This window comes from Humulus lupulus, chromosome 6 (genome assembly GCF_963169125.1).
Source record: "Humulus lupulus chromosome 6, drHumLupu1.1, whole genome shotgun sequence".
Taxonomy (NCBI): Eukaryota; Viridiplantae; Streptophyta; class Magnoliopsida; order Rosales; family Cannabaceae; genus Humulus; species Humulus lupulus.
In genome coordinates this window covers 14,648,418-14,670,936 of record NC_084798.1, presented here as the reverse complement: position 1 = coordinate 14,670,936, position 22,519 = coordinate 14,648,418, and the positions used below count along the sequence as shown (strand labels likewise).

At 27.8% G+C, this 22,519-nt stretch overlaps 1 protein-coding gene and 1 long non-coding RNA gene across 2 annotated transcripts; one reads left to right on the top strand and one right to left on the bottom strand.

Annotated features, from left to right (window-relative positions):
* Positions 1-1,244: 1,244 nt before the first annotated feature.
* On the top strand, positions 1,245-2,930 carry LOC133783826 (uncharacterized). Its single transcript, XR_009870975.1, has 2 exons — positions 1,245-2,131; positions 2,554-2,930. It is a non-coding gene; the product is annotated as an uncharacterized LOC133783826 (long non-coding RNA).
* Positions 2,931-5,178: 2,248 nt separating this feature from the next.
* On the bottom strand, positions 5,179-8,473 carry LOC133784732 (uncharacterized). Its single transcript, XM_062224010.1, has 2 exons — positions 7,688-8,473; positions 5,179-6,260 (listed from the first exon to the last, which is right to left on the bottom strand). Exons 1-2 carry the CDS (start codon positions 8,471-8,473, stop codon positions 5,298-5,300), a joined length of 1,749 nt encoding a protein of 582 aa, XP_062079994.1. The 3' UTR covers positions 5,179-5,297.
* Positions 8,474-22,519: the final 14,046 nt, after the last annotated feature.

The following is a 22,519-nucleotide window of genomic DNA, read 5'->3' as shown; positions in this document are numbered from 1 at the left end:
AATACCCAGAATAGATCAATAATATTGACTAGTGGAGTAGAAGGATTTTAACCTTTGAACCACTTAAAAACGTGTCTTGAGTCACCAAGTTCATCCTCCAAGATTTCATATCTGTGACGGTTCTACTTTCAGCACTAATCCCTTTCTCTTCTTCTCTTAATTACCTGATGGCGAAGAACCGCGTCAACAATTAGAAAATTTTATTCTATATATTTGAGTTTCAATTATTCACTTCTTTAATATTCCTGTTGATATGTATATATGTTCATACATGTGTTTTTATTAATTCTGTTGCAATAAATTTATTGCATTATTGCATATTTTTATAGTTGAAATAAATATCTAATATTGATAATTAAAAAAAAATACTTGGGTGGCAAGGCTATATTTTTCCAAATGCGAGCAGAGATTGAAACGTGCTTGACTAGTCTAGTCCTATTGATATTGTTGACGCCGTTTTTCGTCAGCAGATAAAAGAAGAGAGCACGTAAACAATTAAAGACAATGGCCAAAAGAAACAAACGAATCAAACACACGGTTTTTTACGTGGTTCAGCAGTTAAATCTGCCTAGTCCACGAGTCTCTGTTATTAATCTCAAGATTATCTCTAAACAATTCTTTAGCAAGAATTCTCCAGAGTTTTCTCTCAAGGATTAGGATTTCGGTCCTTTACAATGGTGCATGCCTTCTCTATTTATAGAGAAGGATGCAGAATACTATCCCACATATTTTGGGTAGTTACTCTTTTGTGAATACAAATAAATGGCTTTAAATGCCAATAATCAGATATTAAAGGAAACGTCCCCCAAAGATCAGGGGGCGTATAACTGTATTAAATAATATCCCACAATTCTTGGGGATTTACATCAATTAATGAAGACTACATCTCATAGTGATTACACTTGTAGATACTCAAGGTGGTTATAGCATATCTTCAAGACTCCAGCATTTCTGGTCTCATGTCATTGTGCGAGCCACTGACATCTCCCGAGCTAACGTTTCTTTCGAGATGGGATATCGAGATCAAGAACCATGCTCAGAAGTTCCTGAAGATGAAGGTGTTCTCGGAGCTACCTTTCGAGATCGAGGTCATTTCGAGATCACCGCACTCGAGATCATACATCATACTTTGCAGGCTCGACTTACAATCCTAGATCACTCTAATCCTCACGAGACCATTTGTTGCGAACTCAACTTTCGAGGTCATACTTACTATGGCTCGAAATCTGGGTATAACAGATGTATTCCCTTTCATTCAATGAACTGATAAAGAAGGTCATGTGTCAACTCTTTTACTTTTCTTTGTTGAAAAATATATAAAAATATCTCATACTATAAAGTTGAATTTCCTATCCTCTTATTTTTTGACAATAATAAAATGAGCCAAAAAGTAAGTTCAAATTTGGGTCCAAATAAAAAAAATGGGTCGGCTTGATTTGGGCATGATACAGCACGAGTACAACACGACATAGAACGTGCCTATGGGTCGTGCAGGACTTACTCTTTTAAATATGGATTGAGCCGGGACAACCTGAATTATTTAGAGGCACAAAAATATGAACCATGCAGCTCTATTTATAACTATATATTTGAAACAAATAATTTTATTTTTGTGTTTTTCTTTTCCTATTAGATTTTTCTTTTTCTCTGTCCTTATTTAAATATTTATTAATATGCAAGCAAAGAATTTTCTAAATAATTTTTTTTTTTTTAAATTGTTGTTGTTGTTAGAGTTCCCCTTTCCTTTTATATATTCTTTACTTTTAAACTATTGCAAGCATAAACATTTATTTTTGTTTGATTTATCTTATGATATATTTCACTTATCTTTGTCCTTGTGCAAAGAATTATTAACAACGGTGTCAAATGCGAAACAAAAAAACAAGTATGATTTAAAGTTTGTTTAAAACTAATAGAGTAGATATATCACTAATATATTTTAGTTATTTTATTTCAGCAATTCACTAAGAGTCATCATACATGATAAATTATTACAAACAAAAAATAATAATTTATTGCAGTGAGGAAAGAATTTATTAATTTACTTTTTTTATTTTTTGGATATTTGCGGCATAAGTACTCAATATTTGGGAAAAATATCCAGCATGGACCCAATATTTTTTTTTAGCAGGTAAAGTCCCAAAGTCCATAAAATAGTAATTTTGTCCAGTTTCATCAGTGTATTTCTGAGTATACGTGTAAGGGTCAAATTAATCCATTTTTATTTGTTTTTAAAATCATTTTAAAAAACCATTTAATAATTTGGTTTTTTAAAACTAATTTCATAAATTAATTTTATTTATTTTTAAATCCCAAAAACTGATTTAATAATCAAAATAATAAAAAAAAAACTTAATTAAAATAAACAAAAATATAATTAAATAGAAATAAAATCTTTTACTTCTGAAATGTTTTAAAACCAAAAAATAAACTAAACTAAACTAAAACTAAATTTAAAATCCAAACCCTAAACTAAATGATTCCGTCTTTTTTTTCTTCTTCACCATTGTCTTCTTCCATTTCTTTCTGCGTGTGGTTGTCCTCCTGTCGAAGCTTGGAGGTCGGCGTGGGGCTTGGGCAATGGTTGGAGACGACGTAACCTGGGCAACCAAGCTGCTTCGGCGGGATCTCATCTTCTTCTTCACTTGACAGATCGATGGCGAGACTCGAAGTTGGTGCCTAAGTTCTGCAACACCAACAAGGGTGCGGCTACAAGTTGGGCTCATGGATATGTTATATCATTTTAAATAATATAATGTTAGATTAAATAATGTGGCATAATGTGATTTGTCACACCTTGTAACATATTATTGAGAGTCACAAAATTGGATACATGTATGTGCCCAAATGTGACATATTTTGAAGTTACAAAAACAATTACAAATTTGTAACTCCCAAATATTACCCAATAATATGTAGATTTGATATTACACATTTTGATTTGAATTTCTCAAAGTCATAAGAGATATGACTATTAGAGATGTGATTTTAACTCTCGTAATGTGTATGGATTTTACAAAATCAAATGAGAATAAATTTGGAACGTTTTGGAAAAGTTTGGATAATAATAAAATGGATCTAAAAGTGGGCTCGACACGGCACGACATAGATCGTGCCTATGGGCTGGCCTGGCTCTACCCAAATTATTTGGAGGCCCGAAAATATAGGGAATTATTTGAAGGCTCTATTTGTAACTATATAGTTGAAGCAAGGAATTTTCATTTTTGTGTTTTTCTTTTCCTATTAGATTTCTCTTTTTCTCTGTCCTTATTGAAAGATTTATTAATATGCAAGCAAGGAATTTTCTAAATAATTTTATTTTAAATTGTTGTTGTCAGAGTTCCCTTTTTCTTTTATATATTCTTCACTTTTAAACTATTGCAAGCAAATACATTTATTTTTGTTTGATTTATCTTGTGATATATTTCACTTTTCTTTGTCCTTATGCAAAGAATCATTAACCTCTGTGTCAAATGCGAAAAAAAAAGTATGATTTAAAGTTTGTTTAAAACTAATAAAATAGATATATCACCAATATATTTTAGTAATATTATTTGTGCAATTCACAAATAATCATCATACATGATAAATAATTACAAAAAAGAATAATTTATTGCAGCAAGGAACGAGTTTATTAATTTACTTTATTTGCTTTTTGGATATTTGCGGTATAAGTACTCAATATTTGAGGAAAATATCCAGTATGGACCCAATATTTTTTTAGTGGGTAAAGTCCCAAAGTCTATAAAATAGTAATTTCGTTAAGTTCCGTCAGTGTATTTCTGGGTATACGTGTAAGGGTCAGATTAATCCATTTTTATTTGTTTTTAAAATCATTTTAAAAAACCATTTAATAATTTGCTTTTTAAAAATAATTTCATAAATTAATTTTATTCATTTTTAAAATCCTAAAATCTAATTTAATAATCAAAATAATAACAAAAAAACTTAATTAAAATAGAATAAATTTTTTTACTTCTGGAATGTTTTGAAACTAAAAAAATAAACTAAAACTAAATTTAAAATCCAAACCCTAAACTAAATCATTTCGTCTTTTTCTTCTTCTTCACCATTGTCTTCTTCCATTTCTTTCTGCATGTGGTTGTTGTCCTGTCGAAGCTTGGAGGTCGGCGTGGGGCTTGGGCGATGGCCGGAGACAACATAACCTGGGCAACCAAGCAGCTTCGATGGGATCTCATCTTCTTCTTCACTTGACAGATCGATGGCGAGACTCGAAGTTGGTGCCTAAGTTCTGCAACACCGACAAGGGTGCGGCTACAAGTAGGGCTCATGGATCTGTTATATTATTTTAAATAATATAATGTTAGATTAAATAATGTGACATAATGTGATTTGTTACACCTTGTAACATATTATTGAGAGTCACAAAATTGGACTCATGTATGTGCCCAAATGTGACATATTTTGGAATTACAAAAACAGTTACAAACTTGTAACTCCCAAATATTACCCAATAATGTGTAGATTTGATATTACACATTTTGATTTGAATTTCTCAAAGCCATAAGAGATATGACTATTAGAGATGTGATTTTAACTCTTACAATGTGTATGGAAGTTACAAAATAAAGTGGGAATAAATTTGGAACGTTTTTTTGTTTTCTTTCTTCTCTTGGCAGATTTTATTGAGGAGCAAGAGTCAATCATCATCTTCATGGTTAAAAGGTTGGTATCTCTCCTATGTACCAGATTAGTATGTTTCAATTTCTAATGAGGCTAAAGCTAAGATGATAGATGAGTTATTAATGGTTATTATGCTCATAATTATATTGCAAATCTAACAATCCCATCACTCGGTAATGGCTTGAGCTTCCTGAGATTCCCATAAATCCAATAGAACTGGATTTTCTACCATTTAGAGGAACGAGAAAGATTGTTTTCTTTTGGAATTTTGGGGAAATCAATTATGATCGTGACAATAATGGCTTAAATGGTTAAGCTGCTTCACTTATGACTCAATGTCATGGGTCAGCCAGTGGGTATAAGTACTTAGTTTTCTTGTCACTGATATTGTGTTTGAATTTACTAATATTGATGTGTCAAAAACAGAGAGATGCTTATTTTTGTAATGATGTTTCTGTTTTAATTGTTACGTGATTATTGTTGTTGTTATTATTATTATTATATCGTATGCTAATAGAGGAGATTAAATATAGTAATGCGTGTAACTTTTGTGTGCAATTTGGAAGTGTGCCAATATAATAGCAGAGCCTAAATATAAGGCTTTTTCTTTCCAAAACTGAAAACAGAGCCTCAATATAATAACAAGGGAGTAACTACACTTTATACAAGGATTTGTTCAATAAGCGAATGTCACTTGCTAACTTCCAGTTGACTTTCATTGCGTTTTCCAAGCCCTGTTTCATGGATTTCTCTTTTCTAGAAGACTCATGGAGTTCCTTGCGCTTCTCAAGTCCAGCATTGTACTCTTCAATCTTCTTCTGTAGTTCAGCCATCTTCTTCTGCATGGCATCTTTCTTCTTCTCTATTTTCATTGGGAAGTTCATGTGAAGTACTTTACTTACTTGTTGATAGTAGAAATTTATTGTGATATTCTCTAGAGATGCCATTAGAAAATCCACGTTGAAGTCAGCCCCTTCTACAAAGTATAAGTAGTGATGCCATTGTTGAAGAAGATGTTTAGTGATGTCTATCACCAAAGTGGTATGCATCTCTTTCATCACTTTACATACAAAGAAAAACCCCATGCTCTTCAATTCTTGGGAATAATATCTTCTTGGAGTAATGTCTTGAATCAAAGAACTCGACTGAATATATCGTCTTCCACCACCTCTACTAATATCTCCATATTTGTGAAGCAAAGCTTTCATAGGAGATGCCAAATACAAAGGTATGGAATAACCTTTAATGTCAATAAGTGTCCACGCTAGATCACTAGATTTTATTCTCAACTTCCTTTTGTTAAAGGTGGAATAAAACTCTCCGAAGATAAATAACAAGAAATCAAATTCTGTTAAATTAGAAAATTTTAGAACCTCATCAATATTATCATCTTCAGGCTCAACTTCAGTAGTCGTTGTACTCACTTCGTCTCCCTCATCCCAGTTAAAATGATTCTTCAAAAAGTGTATCTCATCTTGATGAGTTAATTTATGTATCAAATCCCTTAAGGTCAAAGGAGATGCAGCATGATCAATCTCTTTAGGAAATTCCCAAAGATCTTCTCCCAACACTTTCAATTTCACATCTCTAAGATCTCCTTTTAATACATTTATGACCTATATATATATATATATACAACTCATCAATATAAAACTTCATATTATAATCATTTTTATAATATAAGGTAGTAACTCTTCCCGGGTTTCAATCATTTAATTTTTATTTATTTATTCAATTGTTTTTTTAATATACTAAATTTGATAGATTAATGATTTTTTGTTGTTGTTGTAAATTGTGCCCATTTCTCTTTTTAAAACAAATTATATTTTAGGATATAGCTCAAACGAGAAGGAAAAGAATATACGTTACTTTAGTGATGAGACAAACATTATATTAAAAGGATTTCAACAATAATTGTACAAATTAATTAAGAATATATAAAAGTAAAGAGCAAATTTCAATCAACTAAAAAAATATTGGTTTTTATTAATTCATATCCGTGTCAGTAATATGAAAAGTAAAAAATAATTTGACTAATCAGTGTGACCTGAATGATCATTTAGATATAAAAATACTAACAATTTTTTTTTTCTAGATTTTGTTTTGGTTCTCTGTCCTTCAATTATTACTTTATTATAAATGTTAGCTACAACAAGTAAATACTTTCAAATAAAAGATTAATTTAAAATTGTTATTTTTGGGCCAAAAATTTCCAACAGGCTATAGCATTTTTTTTTAAAAAAAATTGTAAAATACTTATTTTTAGTAAGACCCAATCAGTTTAAGCTTTATAAGGTCAACAAAAGAATTTCATGGAGCGACACAGTATTTTAAATTTTAAGATGACGTGACAACATCAAAGTTTATGTGTGCAAATGCCAATCAATTTGACAATAACAGAGTTTTTTTTTTAATAATAAATAAAAATAAAACCAATATTAAAACAAGAGAAATAAGCATATTTAAAATGATGATCTAGTTGATTTGGCTTTTCACCAAATCTAATAAAATGCTTACGAAAATAAATTTATTTTATATTCAATTTTTTTGCTTATTTTTAAGTAATTTTAGTGTAATATTTAAGTTAACTTTGATTTATCCATTTTTTTTTCCGTATTTTCTTTGGTGGTAATTAAATATTTTGAACTTTAAAGAAAAATTAAATATATTAAAGCAAATTCAATTTATACTGTTATTTTAAAAGAAAAACTATAAAGATTATATATTAAATATTGAAGTTTACTTGTTAAATTATGTAATGCTTTAGGTGGGTTTAATGTTAGGTGGGTTTAATGTTTTATTCTCTTAAATTTCAGCATCCCAAACTACCATTTTCTCTTTGTAATAAGCTCATTGAGATATGCTATATCTAAATCTAATGTTAAGTTTCCATAATATTGATGTAAAGTTTCTCATTTTAATTCAGAGCATATCATAATATCAATTATCTATTGGAGCTAATAAATTTAATTAGCAAAACTTCTTAAAGAATTAATAAGATATATTATACTAAATATAAAAATGAATGTCAATTAGTACATACCTCAGAGATAACACAGTGTACGTGAGCGATATATTTGCACTTCCGACAGCAGTAAACACGTATTCGTGGATTTCTTTCTTCTTCACAAACGTCGCAGTAATATTCACCAGAGTTATCCTCAATGAACAAATCAACAAGATCTAAGGAGTGCATATGACTGTCATGTTTTATGATAGAAGGTAATGGACCACATAATAAATGAAGTTTGAAATCACAATCCAAACATTGAAATTTGGAGGAATTTGTTTTATGGAATTCCTCGGTATTGCACATGATTGATTGCTTCAAACAGGTATAGGCATTGCATTGTTCAACTGCATTGTTTATTTTCTCCATAAAGGAAAGAAGATGTGGATGATCTTCATATTTAATGGTTCTTGTTCCTCCACTCACTCCACATTCTAAACACAACTGGAAATCGCATTGAGGACATTCGAAATATAAGGCATCTTTGTCTGTATTTCCACAAGTGCTACATTTACAATACTTGTGTCTTTTCATAAGAAGGAAGAGACGGTTGTGATTAGGATGGTGAGAGGTTTGGATTTCTTGTGGTAATTGGTCAATGCATTGTTTATGAAGAAAATACTCACATCTATTGCAGCCATAATAAACTCCACCATCTGATGATTCTGATGGTGAGCTCTTGGATCGGCATGCAAAGCATCTAACATTAACACCTTTATAAATAGTATCTGTTGTGTCAACAAGTAGTAGCAAGTGGGGATGACTTGAATGTTGAATGCAATGTTGGCCTAAAGGGCATGTTGTTATGGAGTTTGACATTTTAAAGCATTCAACATCCAAGTCAAAATCACAGCCAACACAACTGAACACGAGCCTCTTTCTTCGACCACAACAATTGCATCTGGCATTTCGTGTTGTAAGAGAAAGAGGGTGGCGAGGATGTAAAGGGTATTTGTTGATCTGCTTTGGTAGTTCTTCACATGACTTGTGGACATAATATTCGCACGAATCACAAAAATAATAAGGAGCTACCATAGAAGACTTACATATTTTGCAAATAATTTTGTCACCACATATCTTATTATCCTTTAGGAGCAAAATATGTTGTTGAGGACAGAAGTGTTGAATCTCCTCCATTTTAGATCTATTATTATTATTATGATTTAATAAAGCTGAAACAAAAATGAAACACACATTAATAGCTCAACAATATATCTATATCAATATAAATATAAATTAGAGGGCTACATGTACTCGTTATATTACATGTTAGGAAAATTAAATATCAAAAGCGAATAAGAAATCAAATGGGCGTACCAATGAATCAAAATTCACCACAGAACCAAAGTGCTCCTCTGTTTTGATTTTTATATAAAAAAAATGTATATTATTGATTATGCTCTGTTTTGAAATGTATCATATTTATGTTTTATAGGTAAGAAAAGGCGAATAAAGTATATATATATATTTTTTTTCCTGCTGCAATAACTTATTATTTTTTATAATTTATCTTCTATGATAATTCCTTTTAAATTTCAATAAATAATATTACTTAAACAAGATGATATCTCTGCATTATTATCAGTTTCAAACAATTTAAAATCAATTTCAGTTTTTAAGTATTACTAAGATGCTTGTTTTTTTTCTTTTCACATGTGATAAACATATTAATTAATTAATGTTTAATAGAATATTATTTACTTGTGTATCAATAATTCTTTGGATATAAGGACAGAGAAAAGAGAAATCTAACACACAAAACAACAAAAGAACATTCTATACATGCAATGGTTACAAAGTGAAGAATAAAAGGAAAAGGAAAGCACTTGTTAAATGATGAAATATTTGTATGTATTCGTCTTTATATTACATTAAAGATCTTAGATGAGTCAAAGAGTAACAAAGAAGATCAAGGAGTAACAAACACTTGTTACTTTGTAATTTGATCATCACATCAAGTTCCTTGTCATGCATAGTAAAAAAAAAAAGTAATTTGATTATCATATTGTTTGGAAGAAAGGAAAAGTATAAGAGAAAATGAAAAGAAGTTTTGAATACGTGACTTTGAGTAATGAGCTGAGAGCATAATCATAATCTTAACAGTTACACTAACTAACTTGTTAAAATAAAAAGAACCAAATATAATAAAAGAAACAAAACAACAAAAGAAAATTCTTTGATTGCAGTAGTTACAAAGTGAGAAGTGAAAAGTCAAAGGAAAATTAGTCAAACCATGAAATGTTTGGTTTTGTAATTTTTATATATTATTGAAGATTTATAAAAGTAAAGAGGATCAAGTCTTTACCTATTCTTTAGGCCTAGTTTGAGGTGTTTGTAATTTGATCATATCAAGTTACTTTTATAGATACTAAAAAAGAAAGTGATTGTGGATACATAATTTTGTACACATAAAATAAATTAATTTTAGTCATTACTAATGAGAAAATAAAATTATACACGGTCGTACATAGAAACCAAATTATAAGTCAAGTGCCCCTTATTATTAAAAACAAATTTTTTTAAATACTTAATACATAGAAAATAGAAAAAATAATTATATATTTTATATATATATAGTAGAAAAACAAAAAGATGTTAAGTTCCTATTATGATAAAGTGAGCCATTGGCTCCCAATTACAATCATACTTTACAAAAATATATTATCCCATTTAATTAAGTCTCATTTGTTGATGTAAAGCGTTCGAATACCATTAAACCCTTCCAACCAATCTTCATCTTTGCAACCAAGATAATAATCATTATAACTAAGAAGGTATTATAAATAATCCAAGAATTATCATTATAACATTATTACAACATAAACATATCGTGGGCAGTGACCAAATCTCTTATAAAAATAACTATTTCCACATGCCATAATATATAATTTTTATTACACTCCAAAAGCAATAATTAAGTTAAGAAAAATATTAACACAATTATTATTATATTTTAATATAATGTTTGATTGATTAAATAAGTGTTACAAAAAGTTATTATTTAATCTAAGTGGGGGAATGTAATATTATTTTAAATAATATAATGTTAGATTAAATAATGTGACAAAATGTGATTTTTTCATACAAATGTGATCTCTGATACAAATGTGATTTGTCACACCTTGTAACATATTATTGAGAGTCACAAAATTAGACACATATGTGTGCTCAAATGTGACATATTTTGGAGTTACAAAATCAGTTACAAATTTGTAACTCCTAAATATTACTCAATAATGTGTAGATTGTATGTTACACATTTGAGTTTGAATTTCACAAAGTCATTATGAAATAAGGTTGTTAGAAACATGTTTTTAACTCTCACACATGTTAAAGAAATTTAAATATACCAAAATTGAATAAGAAACTAAATGGGCTTACCAATGATTTCAGAATTCACCACGAAACTCCTTGAAAAACAAGAGAAAATCAACAACACAGCTCTGTTTTGTAGAGAAAGGAGAAAGTTGAGTTATTATTTTTTAACTTTAGATTCAGAAATCTATATAGTTAGAGTTCGTTTGTGTTAGGTTTTATAGGGAAGAAAAAGATATACTAAAGTAAATAAATTCTTTGCTTGCTGCAATAATTTATATTATTTTTTATATTGTAATAATAATCTTCAATGATAAATACTTGAAAGTTTTGTTATATAACTTTAAGATGAGTGATATTCCTTCTGAATTTGCTAGTAATCTTAATTATTTGGCTAAAATTTTAATTTTCAAAAATCGATTTCAAAGTTAAGTTGGAGTAGTACACACTTGTTTTTCTCTTATCTTTTTCCATTTTTTAATAGAAAATTCATTGCTTGCACAATAATAATTCTTTGGATAAGTACAGGAAAAAAGTGGGTAAAAGAAAAAAATAATTCTTTGCTTGCAAGAGTAAAAGGGAAAGGAAACACTAGGAGCGACCTTTTATCAAAAAAAAAAAAAAATTAATATTTTTAAAAATAAATAAGGATATTTTGCTTTTGGGTGCTTCTATATAAACTCTTTTCTCTCTATTCCCTTAAATAAATACTTTATAATTTTTATTAAAAAAAAAATCACACATTGTTGATCAAGTTTTTTTGTCAAACTAAAATAAGATCAATTAATCAGAAGAAAAGATTCAAATTAATAAAAAGAAAGATATGGAATTTTATGTGGTTTAATAGTTAATTCTACTTAATCAATGAGTCACTTTTATTAATATATCTGCGTTAAACGCTTGAAAACAATTTCACAGAATTTCAGTACAAAATTTTTATGTGAAAAATACAAATGACTACTTCCAAATATTTATGGTCTCGTTCAAATATTATTCCCACAATTTTAGGAGGAAGTAACATAACAATATACATATAAATTTGAAATAATTTAAATCCCTAAGGACTGAGTTTGACCATGCTAATATCTAAACTGATTCTTTAAAAGTAGGCTTTATTCGCTCAAACATGGCCTCCTGACACTTTGTAAATGCGTTTTCGAACCAACAAGCATCATCTTCGAGCTAATACTTAAACTATCCAAACTAATTGTTATATATCTTTTCGAGCTGACCCTCTTATAGCAGTTAGACCTTCCGAACTAATCCTCCATTTCAAGTAGAAATGGTTTGATAATATATCGTTAATATTTTAGTTAAGATCCACATACATTAAAACTCATTAAATTATTTCCCGAGCCTGCATTTCGAAATAAATTATTCATCTCTAAATTAAGGTAATATTTTTAGTACAAAATTATCCAAAAATAAATAATTTTATTTTTAATTTTTCCACCTTTATTATTTAAATAATCAAAGCATCTTTATTTGGAAATCTCAATTAAAATTAATATTTTTTTCAAGAATAAAAAAATAATCACAATTTTTAATTATATTTAATTTTTTAAATCATAATAATAAGAACAAATATAAATAAATTTTTTTTATTTTATTTTTAAAATATATATCTTATTAGAATTAAAATTATTAGTAAACAAATCACAATTCAATTTTTATGTTTGTAAAACCATAGTATGTAACAATGACCACTATTTAATATAATAACGATATATTAGATGTTTTGGAGGTTTGCTAATAAAAATTTAACTATTATTATTTCTTAATAGTTAATTAGGATAATTATGTTTATTTATCAAAATAATATATTTGGCAATAACTAATTAATTAGAATAAGCAAGGAAAGAAAAAGATGGGTATCAAAATTCACCCAAACTCTTAACTTCTCGTAAAGAGCATGGTGGTTCTTCTTGGAAAGGCCTAGAATAGTCGAATTTGGACTATGATTTCTCGGACTTCAATGGATTCCGGCGAACGTCGACTTCTAATTTCGATGGTTGTTGAGTTCAATCATTTAGTGAGTTTTGATGCCCAAAGCATAAAGAATGCAGTAATGGTGGTTGTTTGGGTCGGGGTGGCTCGAGGCGGTCGAAAAACACTTGGAAGTGTTTGGGAAACTTAACACAACCGCGACTTCAAACGGCTTTAGGCGGTGTAATATAACTAAGTTCAAACATGTTGTTGCATGCGTGACTATTTTTTTTATGTGCGTGGAAAACAACATGTTTGAACCTAGTTTTCGGTACTGTAAACTATTCGAAATTTTCTGAAAATTTGCAAGATGTTCTAAATAGCTACAATATACACGGTCATAAAAAAAAAATCGCGCCGAAAATTGTTCACGTATCGAGAAACACTAAGGGCCCCATCGGTATGACTTAAAGTAAAACCCCTATAGAATAATTGTCCTAATATCATATTAAACATATAACATAATATAATCTACTATCAACTAGAAACAAATTTCTTTTAAAAAAAAAAACAAGCAACAAACTTAAATTTAAAATTAATATTATATTAAACATATAATATATAATCTCTTGTTATCCCTGTCAAATTTAAAAACTAGAACAAACATAAACTTAAACAAAAATTAATTAATTAATTAATTAAAATAGGATATTTTTAAGATATTTTATGATAATTTAAATAATTAAATCATATTTATTTAAAAATAATAAAGCCACACATATCATTTTTTTTTCTTATTAATTTGTGTGATAGTTTATTTTTTATCAAGCGATTGAAGCTATTTTCATTCATCAAATTCACCAAAGGACATTGCAATATACATTGTATAAATTTAAAACTAAACAAACACATTATTTATTAACATATATATATATATATATACAACAATTACTTCACGAAAAAAATTGACAAGGACTATAAAAAAATATCTTTTAATGACAATTTCTTTATCACAATTGAAATTTTTTGTGAATAAACAGTATTTTTAATCACAACAAAAATTAATTGTAACGAAAATCAATATTTAGTTAAAAATGCACATTCCAATCTTATCCAAAAAAAAAAAAAATTAAACTAATAAACTTCCAAACAACCAAATTAATTTTTAAATGTCAATCGGATAACTTCTCAAACCATTGCACCGTTTAAATGAAAAGTCCTTATTATCAATATTCTAATGAGATTTTTTCATAAATATGGCTTTTTAGCTATTAATATGCAAAAATACGGTAATTAAACTTTTCTTAGTTTGTAAGGACAAATTTAATTAAAAAAAATCATATTATGGAAAAAAAGTATGACATAATAATGATTTTTTACAAAAATATGACATAATAATGATTTTTTTACAAAAATATAGGGAAAAAATCCCATAAAAGGGAATACAAGTTTTAAAAAGCCATTAAATAATACTTATAAAAAAAAAAGCCATATTTTTTATAACTTAATTAAAAAACCTATATAAAATGTAATTTTCACTATTCTAATTAGCCCATCATTTATTGGTATATTTGACTATTGGGCTTCTACTCATTATGGCCCATATCGGTAATGGTATTTCTGCAAAATAATGGTATTTCTACACATTTGAACATTGTTTGTGTTTAAGAAATATTTGTATTTTGTTACTACTTTTTTTTCCAGTTGCTAAATAGCTCCTTAATTTTGAATATGCTGGTACTTTTGCTAGTTTTTCAAGCTTAGTAACGGATTATTAATGTTTTCAGTTCATAAGTAATGACAGGTTACTAGTTGAAATATAATTGTTGATTTAGTAACCAACAATGATCAAATTATTAAAAATGATAGTTACTGATTATAATTATGTTATTGATTTAATGCTCGATTATTGTCATTTTTATGATTTATTTCATATATCTCTTAGTTTAGTAACTGGTTATTAATGTTTCAATTCTTAGCTAGTTTTGGATTACTAGTTGAAATCTGAATATTGATTTGGTAACTAGTTACTGTCACGTTTATATAAACATTATAACTTGTTATTATTAAGTTATTGATAAAGTACTTAGGTATTTTCATGCTCTGGTTAGTGACTAATTATTGCCATGTTATTGTTTTAGAATTAAATTTAGTTTGATTTAAACAAATAATGACATATTTTCCTGATCTATTTTTTAGGGAAATCTACAAAAATGCACTAAAAGTTAAAAAAATATGAAAAATACGGATATTTTGGATAAAAACAGACAAAAGTGTAAATACGGAATGACTTTTAAATCATAAATAAAAGTGATAAATACAATTTTTTGTGATCAACGTTTACAAACTTGTAAATATCTGTTACAAAATTGTAAATATCTATTACATATTTGTAAATAATATTTACAAAAATCAGTTTTTGTACATAAATCTTACGAACAAATTCGTAACTAATTTTTTATTTTTGTAACAATAATATACAAATCTAGTTTCATAACTAGGAAAGATATTTTTATAACTAACATTTACAAAAATAATTTATAGTTAATAAATCGTAACCAAAATTTACATAAAAATATTATACTTTTCCATATGTTACAATATTATACCAAAAAATTACAGGAACTATCAAATTTATATTATACAACTTAAAAATATAAATTTAAGATATTCATTATTTATAAAACACTTTGTTATATATATATTTATATAAAAATACAGTTACAGAGTAGTGAATTACAATAATTTTGTAAACAAGTTTTACATTTTTGTAACAACAGTTTGCAAAACTAATCACAATCAAGAAGTTTATTTTTGTAACTAGCATTTACGTAAATATTTATAAATTTATTTAACATGATTGTTACAAAAATTTACAAAACTAATTTTTTAAGTTTAAAATATATTTTTGCAATAAAACTTAAACTTTGACTAAATTAAGATTTGACTAGCTATGATTTTTAAGACAATATAATATTTTTTATTACTATCTCTCCTACTACTATTAATATATGTTACAAAAATTTATGAATATATATAATAAAATTGAAAGATCATTTATATCAATTTAAATAAAAATATGATTGTAAACAAATTAATTATAAAAGTAATATTAATAGAGAGAAAAAAAAAAGTGAAAAACCCTATATTTAATTAGAATTTGTGTGTATAATACTAAGACAATAAAATAAGAAAAGTAGAAGAGCAAATTTATAGTTGATAGTAAATGAGATATATCAAAGTGGTGTAAATTCATTGTATTTTGGTAATTAGTTTATATTATCGTATAAATAAATAAAAAATTAATTGCTGTATAGGATGTAATTTTCTCTTTTTCTTTAATTATTGAATTAAACAAATTGATATTCTGTCTCCCTAAAGGATTATTACCTTTTTTTAATTATTACTTAGCAAGTTTCATTATTTTTTATTTTTATTAAGTATAATTTTGTTATAATTTTAACTTCATTTCATTTTGTTGTCCCCAGCCATTTTTATTAATGAATAGAAAACTCAAAAGAATCACATCTCAAGTCTAAACTATATTATAGTTATATAATGAATTGGTCTCAAATTAAAATAAGGAAACATTAATACAATAGTCACATCTACACTTCATACAAATAATAATATCAACTTAATTAAAGAATGAAAGAAACATTACAATAGATTTAGTTGCAATCACTACATATTGTATATGTGTTATAGTACTATACTATGCTATATACAATAGCTAAATTGAAGAACTAAGGCTACTCAGAACTCTGGTCATCATTGGTATGAAAGAACTGATCTTTGGGAGATGATGACAACTGTGGAGTCCTTGGAGATGGCGAGGCTTGATCGCTGCCAAGAGGAATGTCAGAGATGGCGGCGAGAATCCGATTAATACTCGAAGATCGAGGCGGTTTGAAGCTAAGAGATCTCATCTTGTTGGAGAAGACATTGGAAGAACTTGAAAGAATGACATAAACCAAGCCTTGGACTATCACAAAAACACCCACCTTCAAAGCAATCTCACCTAAACTAGTGCTCTCCATTTTCTCAATTACTTGCTTAAAAAGGAAAGTTGTCGGTGTTTGAAATAGCAATAATATTTCTTGGGGAAGAAGAAGAAGAAGAAGAGAGTATATGGAAGAGTTTGTTTGTTTGTTTGTTGAGAGTTGAGAGTTGAGATGTGTTTTGTGACTATTTATTGAGGCAAAAAAAGGAAAGAGAGAGGCACATGCAGCTAGCTAGCGCATGAAGAGATGTCTCTTAATTTGTTATAAACAAGTAATTGTTTGGCAATTTAAGTAATCATCGTAATCACTTCTTTTGTATACAAATATATATAGATCCTATAGGGGTTTCGCTTTAAGCTCTACCGGTAGAACTCTCGGTGTTTACAACCCGTGAACAGTTTTTGGCGCGATTTTTTTATGACCGTGTATATTGTAGCTATTTAGAGTATCTTACAAATTTTCAGAAAATTCCGAATAGTTTACAATACCGAAAACTAGGTTCAAACATGTTATTGCACGCATGACTAATTTTTTATGCGCGTGGAAAACAACATGTTTGAATCTAGTTTTCGGTACTGTAAACTATTCGAAATTTTCTCAAAATTTGCAGGATGTTCTAAATAGCTACAATATACACGGTCATAAAAATAAATCGCGCCAAAAACTGTTCACGGGTCGAGAAATACTGAGAATCCTCTCGGTAAGAATTAAAATGAAACCTATATATATATATTATATGATATGAAGTGCATATCATCAAGTGCACGAGTTTTGTTATATATTAGTCATTGGAGCATATATATATATATATATATATATATATATATAACTCCAAAGTGTGTAAATAGTAATTTAAGAGTATGTATGCTCATGTGGCCAAATGTTTAAAAATGTACATATTTGATTTGTATTAGAATATTGTGTCTCACATGAAATAAGTATAAGAATATTAAACCATTAATAAAAGAGAATTTACTCATTTGGTACCATATATTTTTGCAAAGTATCATTTTGGAACCCTCTGTTTTCAATAATACTTATATGGTACCCTGTATTTTAAAATTATACATATTTGATACCCCTGACTCAGATTTGATAGATAAAATTTTGTCAATATGATCAAACTGTCATCAGTTATATGTAATTAAGTAATTAAATTTAAATTTGGAACTTACATAATTGACAACAGCTTGATTAAATTAGTAAAATTGTATTAATTAAATTTGAGTTTAGGGTACCAAATATGTACTATTTTAAAATACAAGGTAGCATTTGAGTATTCTTGAAAACAGAGAGTACCAAAATGATACTATGCAAAAACACAGGGTACCAAATGGTTACCTACCCTTAATAAAAATATGTACAACTCCACTAATCACCAATTAATTTTTAGATGTATCCCCATAATTCTTGTCAATTTGACTAAAATAAACTAGTGGTAAAATTACACATCTTGAAATTGAATTGTACAATTATACCTCTTGTACTACTTGGTCAAAGAACAAAAAGTTGATTTTTTTCTTCTTTCTTTATAAATTCATCAAAGAACAAAGTTACCAAATGATAGTTAAGGAAAATACGTACCCTCACTTGGGTAATTTAAGATAATACTACATGAAAATAAAAAAAATTAGAAATGAGCATTTCATTTTCTATAAAATTTTCACATTTTTAAATAACTGAATTGTTGGTTTCACTACAAAAGAGTTATTATTATTTAAAAATAATTTTTTTTAGTCACAACAAAAAAAAATTATAACTAAAAAGTAATATTTAGTAGTCACAAATTATCATTAATTTAATTTCATAGTTATGACAAAAATTGTTTTATTAAAAACAAATTTAGTCATAATAAATTTTAATTTTTGTGAATAATATTTTTTAGTAATAACATAAGTATGATATATTTTTTCAATCACAATATATATATATATATATATATACAAATTTTGTTGTGAGTAAAAGCGACATATATATATATATTATTTTAACACTATAAAAAGCAAATTTGTGAGGAGGTAAAGGAATGTTATAAGATAAATTAAAGGGAGAGATTTTGTATATTAATGTTGGACAGACTTGGACACAACAACGATTACATATGTTTATCACTATCTTTCTTTGAAAGTCGTCAAAGCTTGGAGAAAAAGTAAAACAAAATGTATAAGAAAGAGGATATTTTTTCTAATTTTCTTTATACAAAAATAAGAAAAAATTAACTATTATAAGTTGGAAATGCATGTGCTTTATATATATTGCTACCTTTTATGCGGAATGTGAGATCTCATATATCAAATTAAAAATCAAACCAATGAAGAATTTGATCAACAATATGAATATATATATATATAGAGAGAGAGAGAGAGAGGGGTACATTCTTAATAGTTACTAAGTATGGTTACTTTAATATTAAGTATTTGATTGAGATCAATAGTCCATATTTATATTTGTTAATTAATATTTTTAAAAAGAAATTTTGATTTTTTTAAATTTTTTGTAAGTGTTACCAGATGAAAAACGTGTATTTATTATGAAATTATAATAATGTAAATTTTTTATTTTTCAAATGCATGTCAATTTTTAAATATAGTTAGTGTCTTGTTGGTTAGAAATAATATTAATTATAGCACAAAAAAAAAAACTAAATTCAAAATAAATATAGAAAAAAAATATTTACACTTGCTATACCAAATCACTATGTTGCGACATCATCATATTTAGTAGTACCCATTTATAAAAAACAACCATTGGGAAGTCTTCCCTATATATTTAATCAATAATACATATATAACATATTTTTGTAACGCTTCTATGGTAAGATCGATTATAAGGGTACCCTTGTTGTCAACAGTTTAATTTAGTTGATTGGCTCTAGTCAATAAATGCATAATATATACTTAGATAGCATTTAGTTAAGATTGAAATGAAGGTGAATACTTATTTATACGAGAAATGCTAAGGGGTGTCATTAATATCCAATATCACAAAGAAATGACATATCGCTATTGATGCAATTTAATATTGAGTCTCACACATTTGAATTTAATAAGTATTATGAGGTATCACTATAACCAGCTATAAGTATTACCTTATATAGTGTTGGACACTTTTAAATGCCAAATAACAACATACATACATATACCAAGATTGCATTGATTGACACATACATAGTATGTATATATATTAGGTCAAATATATATTAATATTGAATTTATTTGGATTAAGACTGGAACGTCACTTTTACAAATCATTTCTTTTATGTGATGTATTTTAAAATTAAGATTGTCTCTTCCGTATGTTGTAATTCATTTCAGATCAAAAAATATATGTTAAAATTAATATCACGTTGTTAAAATATATCGTGAAAGGATATCACAAGTTCATTCTGATCATAGAAATAAATAGAACAATCACTAGTAAAAAAAGACATTTTAGAACTCATGGGGCGCGAGGCCACCGTGGAGTGGTAGTGCTGCCACTTACTCCAGCCATTCTTTTAGAGCTTGTGTCAATTTTTTAGGACTTGCATTTTTAGTAGGTTTTGAAGCCCAAAATGCAAGGAATATGGTAGTGGTGGTGGTTCATCTCGTAGTGGTTAGAAAGTTTGGGAAAACCCAAAATTGTATAAACTTCGATATGCACTTTAAGGGCCTTAGGTCGTGCGTGAGGGGCTGAGCTCCGGGGGTTGGAGGTTTCGGGAAGCGGCATGTGGTGTTCGACGGCGACGACAAGGTGGTCGTTTGGCTGTTTGGAGGCAAGATAGAGAGAAAGGGGGAGGGAGCTTCAGGAGAGAGAGAGAGAGAGAGTGATTTGAGTATTTTTTGTGTTTAGTGATTTGAAGGATTAGAGGGAATTTGTGATTTTTTAAAATTCAAATTTTTAGGACACATAAATTTTTAGGACTTGCTGCGTGTCTTAAAAAAATTCTTTAAGGACTCGCAATAAGTATCCTAAAAAGTCCAGGAGGTGTTTGTTAAAAAAAAATCAAACTTTTAGGACTCGCTCCGCGAGCCCAAAAAAAATTATTTTACGAATCCTAAAAAGTCCAGGAGCTGTTTTTAGAACTTGCATCTAAGTGAGTGCTCTAAAAATGTGTTTTTGTAGTAGTGAATAATGAAAATAAGGGATATATATTTAATTAAATACTTACCAAATCTTGATGATTTTAAGTCATTTTATGAATGCTAAATTCAAAAAATTTAAGTGGGGGTTTTTAGGACCCAACTTTTTCATTCTTAATTTTTTTTCCCTAGTTTATAAGTTCTTTTCAAATCAATTTTACTCTACAAAATTCGATTTTTTAAGAGTCCTTGTAAATTGTGCACAAATTAAAATCTGTTTTTTATTCAATATTTGAGGAATCTTGTACACTAAGAAATAGATATGAAAATTTGATTGGGAGCAAACTATGATGAGTATAAACTGGAAGTCTCATATAAATTAATAAAACGAAACAATATTATAATAGATTAAACATATATATATATATACACGTATATATTTATAGGGCATTGTGGCATTATTTTTATTTCTATCTATTGAAATGTTTCTATTTTCGACATCTGGATAAATTATAACCCAATTTATTTTTATATGATGCTATACATAATAGTTATAATAAGCATCCCACAAATTTTCAAAAAAATTCGAATAATTTAAGGTGCCGAAATTATGGTTTAAATAATTTATTTTACGCAGGTATAAAAAAATTAAGCACGAGTGAAATTGACTATTTGAATCCTGATTTTGACACTATAAATTCTTTCAAATTTCTCAAAAACTGATAATATATCTATTATAACTATAATATAGGCATTCATATAGAAAATTTTGGATTATAATTTCTCCATGTATCAAAACAAAAAAAACCCCTACTAATAGGGGAGGAAATAATACCCTACATAAAAAATTTCATATATTTATTTATTTATTTTTCATATATTCAGAAAAAAAAGGAAGGAGGGCATACAAAAATAAGCTAACACAAAATATAATAAGAGAAAGAAATTATTATTAGAGAGTAATAAAGAGAGAACAGCCAGATAAAGAATGAAAAAATATTACAAGATAGTATTATATAGTTACAATTATAATTGTAACTATATTTTATAATATATAATAATTATTATATATTGTAAATAAAAGATTAAAAAAAAAAAGCATTACTATGTATATTTACAAATTATAAAGTACTATAACTGCTACTATATGGCTTGAAGAACTAAGACTACTCAGAACATTGATCTTCATTATTGGTATGATCAAAAAATTGATGTTTGGGAGATGATGACAGCTGTGGAGTCCTCGGAGACGGCGGCGAGGCTTGATCGCTGCCAAGAGGAAAGTCAGAGATGGCGGCGAGGATCCGATTGATACTCGAAGAGCGAGCAGGTTTGAAGCTAAGAGATCTCATCTTATTGGAGAAGACATTGGAAGAGCTTGAAAGAATGACATAAACCAAGCCTTGGACTATCACAAAAACACCCACCTTCAAAGCAATCTCACCTAAACTACTGGTGCTCTCCATGGCCACCATTTTCTTGGTTACTTGCCAAAAAAGGAAAGTTTTCGGGGTCGAAATTAATAGGAAATAATATTTCTTTTGAAGAAGAAGAAGAAG